At 42.6% G+C, this 12020-nt stretch overlaps 1 protein-coding gene across 1 annotated transcript; it reads left to right on the top strand.

The window, feature by feature from the left end:
- Positions 1-578: 578 nt before the first annotated feature.
- LOC123131687 (disease resistance protein RPM1) lies at positions 579-7865 on the top strand. The gene is made up of 6 exons (XM_044551364.1): positions 579-884; positions 1374-2587; positions 2677-3780; positions 3875-3973; positions 4355-5098; positions 5753-7865. Exons 3-6 carry the CDS (start codon positions 2692-2694, stop codon positions 7679-7681), a joined length of 3861 nt encoding a protein of 1286 aa, XP_044407299.1. The 5' UTR covers positions 579-884; positions 1374-2587; positions 2677-2691; the 3' UTR covers positions 7682-7865.
- Positions 7866-12020: the final 4155 nt, after the last annotated feature.

Raw genomic sequence — 12020 nt, 5'->3', positions numbered from 1 at the left:
ATATATAGATACTCTACCATCTACCAGTGTTGTAGTTTTGTACTACTCATTATCAACTTTTGTCTCTACCGTGTTCAAAAAATAATAATGCTCAGTCATAATTGCACGTCAACTCTTGTATAGAATGCCCTTTTAAATTTTGTAAATTCATTAATTATTGTACATGATCATATCGTGAACGTACTAGATTGCTATATGCACAACTAAGGATGTGAATATCATACATCTCAAAATAAAAAGGATGTGAATATCATATGTGATGGTATATATGATTAAATTTCTTACCGACATCGCTTAATCTATAATTTTTCTTATGTTTATAATTCTTGGATACTTGATATTTCAACGCACCTTATATTTTTCATATATATTTGGTAGTATTATGACTCTAATAAATCTCCTTATGCCTACTCTCTTTTTAGAATTTAGTTTACTACTTGAAATTCTTGAGTATCCACGCTATTAATTGTCGAAAAAAAGAGAAGAGGATCCACGCTATTACGTGACATGTGGTGTACAGTGATCCATCGAGAAGCGTAAACACGAAACATACGCTTCCACATCGCGAAGGCGTAAGGCCAGGGTCAGCTTCCCTCGGGCACATAGTTATCATTCATTCCCAAATCACTGTGATCGGCGGCCGTAGGGGCGTAGGGCGGCGGCGGCGGAGCCTAGAGGCGAGGCTTGGTGGCGGCGCCCCATGGCAGTCGGACGGAGGGCTCGGGTGGTCGGGTTGCGGTGGCGACCTGACTGCGGCCGGTAGTTCGGATTGCATCGTGGCTTCGGTGGTCGGGTCGCGGCGAAGCACGGCGGCGGAGGCTTCTGTGTGAAGGCCGACATGGTCGCAGCCTCCCGCGAGCTCCCCACCCACCTCGGCACTGAAGGTACAGCTCCTGTTTTACATTGCGCATTACTACCGTTAACAGAGTCGATTTGCTTTGGCGTTGTCGCGAATAAGTAGTAATATCTAGCTAAACTACTCGCGTTGGTAAAATTACTACACCTCCTCTCCACAGTTTTTCTGCGACCGAAGATTAAAATCAGACCCAGCTAAACTGATCCCAAAGTCAGGTCGTAAAACTAAAAACAGTCGGTTGGTAAAATTAAACCAATCTCTGCCTCTTGGCGTTGTCGACATTGGGACTGGCCATGTGGAAAAATAAGCTCAGAGCCAAATTAAGTTGGTCGACAGCCATGTGCGCAACTACTAATCTCAAAGTTAAATTTAACTAGGCTTGATAGATGCAAACCACCTCAAGGCTTAACCGCCTGCCTCGCTGTTACCTGGAGTAATCATCAGCGATTATGCTATCTAGACTTATGCAGCCAGTCTTCTTGCATCTCTAATTCTCTATATACCTGCAATTGTGCAGATGCTATGGGCGCCGGATGTGGTGACCCTATCTGTTTGCTAGACTTATCTGCAGTAAATAGTATACTCACTCTTTTCAGCAAATACCGCAATAAATGCTTTGAGTACTTGTTTGTTTGCTACACAAAAACAGTGCAGTAAAGGATAAGGATTCAGCCTCCTCAAGTCAGTTGCTGTGTCAAATATGTTCGCTCTATTCAAGAAGTGACACTTGTTTGTTTTTTCAAGGGTTCTTCACCAGTCACCTTCAGATCAAACCTGCAGAGAGTCAATTCATCATAAGTTAACATTCCATCACCGCCGGCCAGCAAACTTTTCATTGTTAATCGGGTGGTTGGAATGATTAATTAGTCCGTAGTACTAGTACGAACCTTGATTTGTCTGTTTTCCTGTCGTTTAGGCAGAGTGGTTGTGCCATGTGCTGTTTCACTGTATTTAATGGTTACTTGATGCTTCAGTTAATTATATCCAATTCAATCAAATTGCTAGTGCCCCTCCAAGAAAATATGTCTGACACCCAGCATGGTGGTCAATCTTTTTCCATATAAATTCTAACTTGCGTGTGAGAGTTCTATCATTAAGCCATCCTAGGCTGCTTGGTCTTCTGAATAGCAACATTTTCTCTCGTTCTTAAAGTCAGGGATCAAAATTGTACCAATAGTCAGGTTTTAAAGTTAAACAAATATCTGCCTCTTGGCATTGTCGACATGGGATTGGCCGTGTGGACAACTAATCTCGAAGCCAAATTAAGTTGGTGAACAGCCAGCTTTGGACATTACCGTTGCCGCTGCGGCAATGTTTGCTGTGTAGAACATTATCGCTGCGGCAAATTGTTGCAGAGTCCTAGTGATTCTGTTCTGTATTTCCACATAATAGTAGTATGTATCAAATCAGATGCAGCTTAACCCATTCCAAATCAGGTCGTAGGATTAAGATAGTCAGTCAGGTCATGCCACCAAGTTAAACTGAAGGATGAATAAAAATGAGAAACAGTACGTTAAATATAGTGAGACAGCACAGTTACACAGCCAGTTGTGCCGTCCCATTACACACCCAGTTAAACTAATCTTAAAGGCAACATGAGCTGGGATTGGGCATGTGGGTGCGTATGATGGTGCTAAATTACTTTGTTAGGACCCCAGAGCACATGATGGTGCTTCGAGCCTTGCAATGAAGAAGAAGAAAAATGCCAACTTGACATAAGCCTTGTACCTGGTATGGATTCCCTTTACTAATCCACCCGCCCTTGTTAGCTGCTAGCTCAACTCATATCTGCCATTAACACCAACACCTCCACATCACAGCGAGGAAGCAGAGCCATGGAGGCGACGGGGGTGAGCTTAGGGAAGGCCGCACTAGGCGGCGCCTTGAGCTACGCCAGTTCCAAGGTGGCCGAGGAGGTCGCCCTGCAGCTCGGCGTCGAGCGTGATGTGAACTTCATCAGGGACGAGCTGCAGATGATGCAGTCGTTCCTGATGACGGCTGATGAGGAGCAAAGCCAGAACAAGGTGCTCACCACTTGGGTGCGACAGATCGGAGTCCTCGCGTACAAAGTGGAGGACAGCCTCATGGATTTCGGCCTCCACTCAGAGAAAAAGCCATTTTTGGGGTGCATTCCCCGTGACCCAGGTGATCGACGCCGCATCGCCAAGGAGGTGAAAGAGCTGAGGGCCAAGGTAGAGGACGTGAGCGACAGGAACTTGCGGTACCGCCTCATCAAGGAGAGATCACGCTCCAAGCTTACCGCAGCAGAGGAGCAGGCCCGCATTGCTGCTACGGCAATGTTTGGCATCAAGGAAGCGAAGTTTGACATCGATAAAGTGAGGATTGCCACCTTCGAACAGGAAAGATCATCAGAGGTGGACCTTTGCAAACTGATTACCAGCAACGCTGTAGACCTTAGGGTGATCTCCGTGTGGGGAACTAGCGGTGATGTCGGGAAGACGTCCTCCATCAAGGAGGTTTATGATGACCCAGAGGTATTGAAGAGGTTTGGATTCTTTGCTTGGATTAGATTGATGCATCCTTTCAATCCACAAGAGTTCCTCTGGAGCATGGTAAGGCAATTTTATGAAAATTCCCGCGATGAGGTTGGAAAGGCAGAACAAGAAACAAGTGTCGGGGCTAATGTTCTTTCCAAGATGGAGAAAATGGATCAGAGTGATTTAATCCGTGTGTTTAATGCACAGTTGTGTAGCAATAGCTACCTGGTTGTCATAAATGATCTGTCCACAATAGAAGAGTGGCATTGCATTAAGAAGTACTTTCCTGACAATAAGAAACAAAGTAGAATCATCGTTTCCACACAGCAAGTTGAAATTGCAAGCTTGTGCCCGGAGAAACCGTACCAAGTTTCTGAGTTAAAGCAGTTCTCATCTGATCAAACTATTTTTTTGTTCCACAAGAAGGTAGATCTTTTTCTTGTCTTGGTTTCTGTTATAAATTTGTTTCTGTTTGCCTATGGATAATTAATTATCGTTTTCATTTCGTGTTTAATTGCAGGATTCAGAGGAGCAGGCCGGCATGGGCAGTTTGAGTGTGGTAATGTTTGAGATCAATGAAGAAGCAATGGATGCTGATGCGGAAATGGAAAAACTGAAGGTGGGACTCCGCCAGCTGGTCGAGATTCTAAATTTAGATTACATGTTTACGGGCTATATTTGGGCTGTAGAAATGTTCGGTAGTTTGTCTCTTTTATCCTCACACACGCACACACACTGAAATTGTACCTAGTCAAATTTGATACCATAAACATCTGTGTATGGAGCTACCTGCTAATCCTGATGCTCAAAGATATTTAACAAACTTAAAAAATGCTGGCAAATAAATTGAGACATGTCGAGACTTGCCTCTCATTAGAACTTATGCTAACTGAAGGCATACACATGAAAATCCTCAATATTTAAAGACATGCAGATAGTCTATATGTGAAAATTTTATAACACAAGTACATAAATTCTGAAAGATCTGTTTTTTGTTCAGGCTATGCATGAGTCATGTTCTGCTGAGCCCATTTCGGACTCAAACAACGCTACTACTACTGAGAAAAACATGGCAATGCTCCCCGGTGAAATACATGAGGAAGACGAAGAACCTAAGAATGCAGGTGAAGAAAAAGTTCATAACTCAACTGCTAGAAAGAAGGCTAATCGCGACAGGACGCTAGCACTAGCTGATGAAGTGCTCTGTGGGCGAGAAAAAGAGACATTTGATATTATCAAATTAGTTGGCCAACCAGACAACAATCAAGGCTGTAAGGTGATCTCAGTTTGGGGAACTGACGGTACTGGAAAAACCACTTTTGTCCGACACATCTACCAAAGCCCGCAGCTTGGTGGATGGAAGCGTGCCTGGGTCACTGCATCACGTCCTTTTAACCATGAAGTACTCCTTAGAACTTTGGCTTTGCAGCTTCTGTATACTATTCAAGAAGATCCTGCCGAATCAACTAGAGAGCAACAGAAAAGCATATCTGTGATGAAACTTAAAGAGCTGAAGGAGGAGCTGGCTCGGTTACTGAAATTGCAAAGGTGTCTTATTGTTCTTGATGATATATCATCCGCTCTTGAATGGGATGTTATCAAATCGTGTTTGGATAATGCTGGAAGGATCATCGTCACCACAAGAGAAGAAAATATTGCTAGACATTGTTCAAGAGTATACAAGAACATCTACAGTCTTGATGGTCTGAAAGATGATGCGGCACTCGACCTCTTCATAAAGAAGGTACTTTCATAATCTTTGGGCCTGTCAGGGCGTTTTCCTCATTGTGTATGGGTCCTGCTGTATTTGGCCTGCGTTGTGGAGAACGCCCCGGCAGGACAAAGATGAGCACACAAGACACCATGTCCATGGTGTAAAGATATTGAACCACCAACCAAGGCCAACAACCGTGATGCCGCACAAAACCTCACTTTTTTTACCTCCTGTAAGATATGAGATGTAGGTCTTAGAAAATGCAGAAAGTACTTGAAAATTTGTATTTGTGATTTTTTTTGAATGTATAGAAAATGTTCTTTCACTTTGAATTGTAATAGTCTCCAGGATTACAATGTTTAGTGCTCACCTGAGTGCATATTTGAGTGTTCACGATCGTGCTCCTAGGTACACTTTGAATTGTAATAGTCTCCAGGATTACAATGTTTAGTGCTTACCAAAATACAAGGATATTCCAATGCCTAGTGATGCCAACATATGTTGCGGATTACAAGTTCAATATCCCTTGTAGTAACAAAATGGGAATTTGAACAAAAAATGTTAAATCAAAGGAGAGATAATTCTTAGTAATTGCCTTGCAGAAACCACAAGTTCATATTATTTCATATTCTTAATTTAGCAACGGTAATTCTTAATCCAAATAGTTACCTTTTGCCCATGCAGGTATTCAAATACAACATTGAAAATAATAAGTTGGGCCCAGTTATGAGGGAGGAAGCAAGAGCTACCCTGCAGAAATGCGCTGGACTTCCCCTTGCAATATCAACTGTCGGTGAATTCCTAGCCACTAAGAGAAAAACTGATGTTGAATGGAGAATGATGAATGATTGTATTAACACTGAATTGGATATGAATCCTGAACTTAGGACAACAGTTCTTATGAGGAGAACAATAAAGACAACTCTTATGAGGAACTTCAATAGTTTGCCATACCATCTCAAGTTTGCTTTCTTATACTTGTCCATCTTTCCAGAAAATCACAGAATTAGGTGGGGTCGCTTGGTGAGGCGGTGGATTGCAGAGGGATACTCCAGGGATATGCATGGCATGGCTGCAGCTGAACTTTGTCAGACATACTTTGATGAGCTCCTGAATAGGAATATGATCCTGCCAAAGGAAGGGGTAGACCATTACAGTCAGAAAATCAAGTATTGCCAACTTCATGATATCATTGGTGAAATATTCATCTCAAAGGCTAGGGAGGAAAACCTTGTTTTCACACTGGAGGAAGGATGCTGTTTGAGCGACACAGAAGGTGCAATACGTCATCTTGTCATAGGCTACAACTGGAAAAGGGATGAAAGTGTGTTGCCAAGCATGCTAGACTTGTCACATGTACGGTCATTGACCGTGTTCGGAGAGTGGAGACCCTTTTTCATATCCGATAATATGAGGTTCCTCCGGGTGCTCGACTTGGAAGACACATCAGGGTTAAGAGATCATCATCTTGATCAAATTGGGCAGCTTCGTCACCTCAAGTACCTTTCTCTACGAGGATGTCACAACATTTTATGCCTGCCTAGTTCCTTGTGCAATTTGAGGAACCTCGAAACACTGGATGTTAGAGGTACACGTATTTATGAGTTGCCAACAACAATCACCAATCTTCAGAAGCTCCAACACCTCCGTGCAGATGGTTATCAGAACAGTGATAATGTCAAGGGAGAGGATGACATAGTTAACAAGTATGAAGGTTACACCGATCGTTTCTCTGCATGTCAAACATGTCATCTTTTCTTGAGACCACACATGTTAGATGCTGGTTTGAACAGGCATGACATTTTCAATATATGCCGCTTCAAGAAGGTAGACGTAGGTGGTGTTGTACTTCCTAGAGGGATTGATAAATTGAAGGCCCTTCACGCACTAGGTGTTGTCGATGTTTCTCATAGAAATGGAAAGGCAACTCTAAAAGAGCTTGGAAAGCTTAGTCAACTGCGTAAGCTCAAAGTTGCTGGCATGAGGTACAGAAACAGCACTGAGTTATGGTCTGCCATTGCTGGTCACAATCAACTTCTATCTTTGTCAGTTGAAGCAGAGGAAGAGGGCTGTCAGTTAGATGGTTGTTTCAGTGAGGGTTTGGTGCCACCGAGCAGCCTGGAGAGCCTCACTCTCGTTGGTCATCTAGTCAGTGCAACAGAATGGACCCATAAGCTTCAGAATCTCTCCAAGTTGGTGCTAGAGAGCAGCAGATTGGATCGAGATGATGACATACAAACCATCGGGTTTCTACCAAAACTTGCAGTTCTACGCCTGAAATATAATTCGTTTATTGGGACACAGCTCTGTTTCGAGAGATCATATTTCCCGAGTCTTATGGTTCTGGAGTTCGATGGATTAAACAGCCTGGAGTGGATGCTGTTTGAAGAAGGCGTAATGCCTAAGCTCGAGCTGCTACAAGTTGGTGGGTGCTCAAAGCTGAATGCATTCTCCGGGCTGCCAGGCCTCACAAGTCTCAAGGAAATTCAGTTGGCTAGGCATGGTGTCCCTGAAAATGTGACCAAACAGGTGCAGAAGCAGGTGGCGGAAGTGCGTGGGTGCAGTGGCAGACATGGTCTGCCATTGCTGGTCACAATCAACAGGTCAGGGTGAATATTATTGTTTGTGTATATCTCTGGACATGTATGTTTCCATCCGATTGGTGTTGTGTACTTGCTCCTGCATTATACAATACTGTGGGGATTGTGACTCTGGTACTACTAGATACCGTTCGTATTTGTATGTGTGCTTGCTTGTTTATCTTTACTGATTGCTGATTCATATCAATACAAGTTGCTATGGCCAGTGAATTTAATTTAAAAGACAAAGGATACCGCAATGCTGACATCTGAAGATGCCTGTTCTCCCAATTGAATTTTAGTATTTCATAGCTGTTTCTCTGGTATAGTCTGGTGGTTACTCCCAGCTCTACTAATCTGTGGATTTACTTTTTCATTTTACATTTGGTTGAGATAGAAAGCTTTCCAGAATTACTAATTGATGTATTTGTTACGTAATAAAAAATGATCTTGCATATGCATGGCACTGGGCCGAATACAGCAGTACTAATACATAGCACTTCCTTTGATGTCCTTTACATTCATAGAAAAATCACTGCTGAGTCACTTGTGATGCATTTCCTTTGTCGTGGTATCACTGAATGTGATGCAACACCATATAAACATTGATTGCAGCCAAGATAAGACTTCCGCTCTCGAAAGTGCCTTTCTGCTCCCGAGCTCATTTGAGCTCGGTGAACAGTAAAATCGAAAAAAAATCAAAAAAATTCAAAAAATTCCAATTTTTTTTGGGAGAAACATTGACAAAAGTTCTAAGTTCTTGCAAAAATTCATCATGAAATCACATTCCTGTAAAGCGTGGCAAAAAAACAAATTCAGTGCTCCAAAATGCTTTTGAAAGTAGCTTTTTCAGAGTACTGATTTTGTTTTTTTTGCCACGCCTTCTAGAAATGTGATTTCATGGCGAATTTTTGCAAGCACTTAGAACTTTTGTCAATGTTTCTCCCAAAAAAAATTGGATTTTTTTAAAAAAAATTTGATTTAGTTGTGATTTTACTGTTCACCCGAGCTCATTTGAGCTCGGGTGCAGAAACTCCGCGTCCCTTCCGCTCTTCTATTTTTCAAGGAAGAAGAATACATAGCACTGCATGAGTCATAGCTCTAAAAAGATCAGCAAATATCTATTAACTTCCCAGTTCACAAACTTATGACTGATTCTCTGAAGTAGGGTCATTCCAGCCATAATATGTACTTCTTCTGTCGGGGTTTATTGCCCCCCTTGTAATTTGGGTCAAAATTTGAGTTTATTCCAGATTTATTTAGGCATCACTTCAGTTTGAACGTTGGACCACTGAAGTATCAAACTCTGTCCTCGTGTATGCTGTAGCATCAGTCTGAACATTGACGTCCAAACTTGTTATACATCCCATATGTTCTCAACAAATAAAAGTAAACTACATCAAATGGATTGAGCAAAATATGATGGCGTCCATTGCACTAACACACATGTGTCACCAGCCGTCACTTATTTCACACACGACATAAATTGCGAAACTCCTTTGGCCATGTATTTGAGACAAGAAGTTAAGGTGCTAACTGGGAATTGATCCGTACCCCACAGCCTCTGTGTGATTTCTTCCAACGAAGCCACACATTATATCTCTGGCTGTCCTGAAGTTATGGCTCCATTCCTTGTAAGATCAGGGGTGTTTCAAGTTAATGATTTTCATTCAGAACTTTCAGACAAAAGCGAAGTAAAAGCTGGAAGGGAAAACTAGTGTTAGCACGCGTACCGTACGAAGCCTCACATCATCATCTGCTGTTCTACTATCTCATTACCATCCGATCTTCTCGCTTGAACTTTGGACACATGAATATCCAGAACCTCTTTAATTTTGCAACTGCCTCTGCTCCACCGATTGAAACTAGTTCAGGAAACCAACTGATATCCAATTCCTTAAGTGATGCAAGATTACTGAGCCAAAGAATGGATGTTACGCCCGGTCATCCACTCATGTTCAGTGACACAAGGGATTTGAGGTTTTCTATGCACCCAGGGACACATGCAGAGTAATCCCCACATTCCGCCAATGTGAGAGTTTGGAGAGATGATGGTAACACCAATCCTCTTTGCCAGTTCAAGATTGGGCATTCACTAACACTCAATTTTTCCAGACAACGAAAATTATGAAACCGTGCTGTTGGTAGTGATATTAAGCCCTTGCAATACATAATACGTATTCTCTTGATGGTTGGTACATAATCTGGATGCAGAAAATTGTCAAGGCTTGATAAATTTTGGCAGAAAAGTAACTCCAGCTCTGTCAGGGACCGAGAAATACCAATGCTATCATCAATCTTGTCAAGCAAAGCGGGTATCTCGTTTAAATTTATGTTCTGCGGCTGAAAGCAGATTGGGAGAGAGAGACCTGGATAATCCTCGAGTGTAGAGATCTGGGACTGGTAAGGGGTTGCAGAGCTCGAAGCACTTCTATTGAATTCTGCTCCACGATTTCACACCTGGTAGCACCTGACCACTGCAGCGTCAACTTGTTAAGATATTTCTTTTTCTTCAGTTCTCCTTCTGCTGCATGGTCCTTACTTAGCATATGAGCATTACTTATTAATATATATCCACGAAACTGGTTCAAATTTTTTATTAATATAAGTCCTTGTGCCGGCTTATCGGCTAGATCAGTGCTACACCCAAGATGGTATGAAAATCCTTATGTTTCAAATCTCCGTAAATTGCTCAAGTTACCGAAATCTTGGCAAACTTTCTATCTTGCATGTTTTGAATTCTAAAATCTGCAGATTATAGAGCCAACAGAAACTTGAAGGATTGCTTTCATAACGGTTCAACCGATATAGATCTTCGTAGAATATGTAGGACCCAATATGGGCATCCAGGTTACGCTATTGGTTATTGACCAAAGAGGAGTCTCGGTCATGAGATTTGTGCCGGCTTGCTGAATTCCAGGCAGGCGTCATGGTGGATTCATGTGAATGGTAGCAGTCTTGGATGCTGTGAGCGGATCCTCCTGATGTTGCGGTGTGTTGGAGCCTGCATGGGTGGGTGGACCGACAATGGCCATGGGAAGTCTGCTGGTACCTGGTGGTGTTGCCGTAGATTTGGCGGAAGCCGGGGTAACAGCAAGCATGTTGCTGCTCTCATGTGAGCCCCGACTGATGACTTTCTGAATCTGCGGAACATCGTCTAGCTTGCAGGTTCACGCCTGCTCCATGTCATCCTGGCGACGTGGCTTGATTGCTTGTTTTGGCTGGTGGCTGAGTGTGTTGCCGGTGCATGGATGATGAAGCACTGGTTGTTTGCATCATGAGGCGGCAAGCAGATGGCATCTTGTGTCTTAGGAGTTCGTTGCATAGATTTAGGTACGGCTTTGTGTGGCATCTAGATCGTCGGCCACAATTGGTGGTTCCGCATATTTACACCGTGGACACGGCGTCTTGCGTGCTCATCTTGGGTCTACTGGGTCTTCCTCCTCATTATATAGATATGGGTCATGCCGTATTTGGCCTACTTGGTGGGAGGATACACCTCGGTGTGTGCCTTTGTCGATGGTGTGAGGCTGTGAGCTGGTGATTTGCCGCCGTTGATGGCCGCTGTCTTCCCTCAAGTTGGGGCAGCCCAACTTTGCCCCTCTTTGCGGAGCTAGTTTGTCTTGTCCTGAGACATGCTCCCTCCATTCCTAAATATAAAGTCTTTTTAGACATTTCAAATGGACTACAACATACGGATGTATGTAGACATATTTTAGAGTGTTGATTCATTCATTTTGCTCCGTATGTAGTCACTTGTTGGAATCTCTAAAAAGACTTATATTTGGTAAAGGAGGGAGTACGTTTTGGCGGGTATATGTCACACTGGATGTGTGTGGAAGGCATTAAGCCCATTGTTAGTTTGGTGGAGTGTCAACTGTAATGAGCGCCTAGCAGTTATAACATGTTGTCCTTTCTGTTGGTTTTTGGTTGTAATGGCTTGTAAATTATTCCTTTCTATCTATGCAACATGTTGCAATACTTTCACGCTTTGTTGGAAACAAATTTGAAGAATTAACGTATCAATTTTGTTGCACTCAAAATTTGTTCCCAAATGCCACAGAAATTCAACAAAGATTTTCTTGATATTGTAATTGGGTATCTCCTTGGAGCAATCAACTCACATTCATTCTTGCCCTGCACAACGTTGTTTTTAAATGTTTTGCCTCCTTGTGCGATTGTGTCAGTTGCAACATCAGATGTTCTCACTATACCTAGGCAGTGATACTTATTTGTTTATCGAAAGTTGGTGAAGTAGCTAAATTACTTTTTTAGGAGCGATTACTTTTTTCCTGGTATTGTTTGGAGGTAAAAATGTGCAAAGTTCTTAAAAAAATGTGAATGCACAAAGTAGTTGAAGATGTGTATTTGAG

Source organism: Triticum aestivum, chromosome 6A (genome assembly GCF_018294505.1).
Source record: "Triticum aestivum cultivar Chinese Spring chromosome 6A, IWGSC CS RefSeq v2.1, whole genome shotgun sequence".
Taxonomy (NCBI): Eukaryota; Viridiplantae; Streptophyta; class Magnoliopsida; order Poales; family Poaceae; genus Triticum; species Triticum aestivum.
This window is presented reverse-complemented; position numbering and strand designations above follow the sequence as displayed.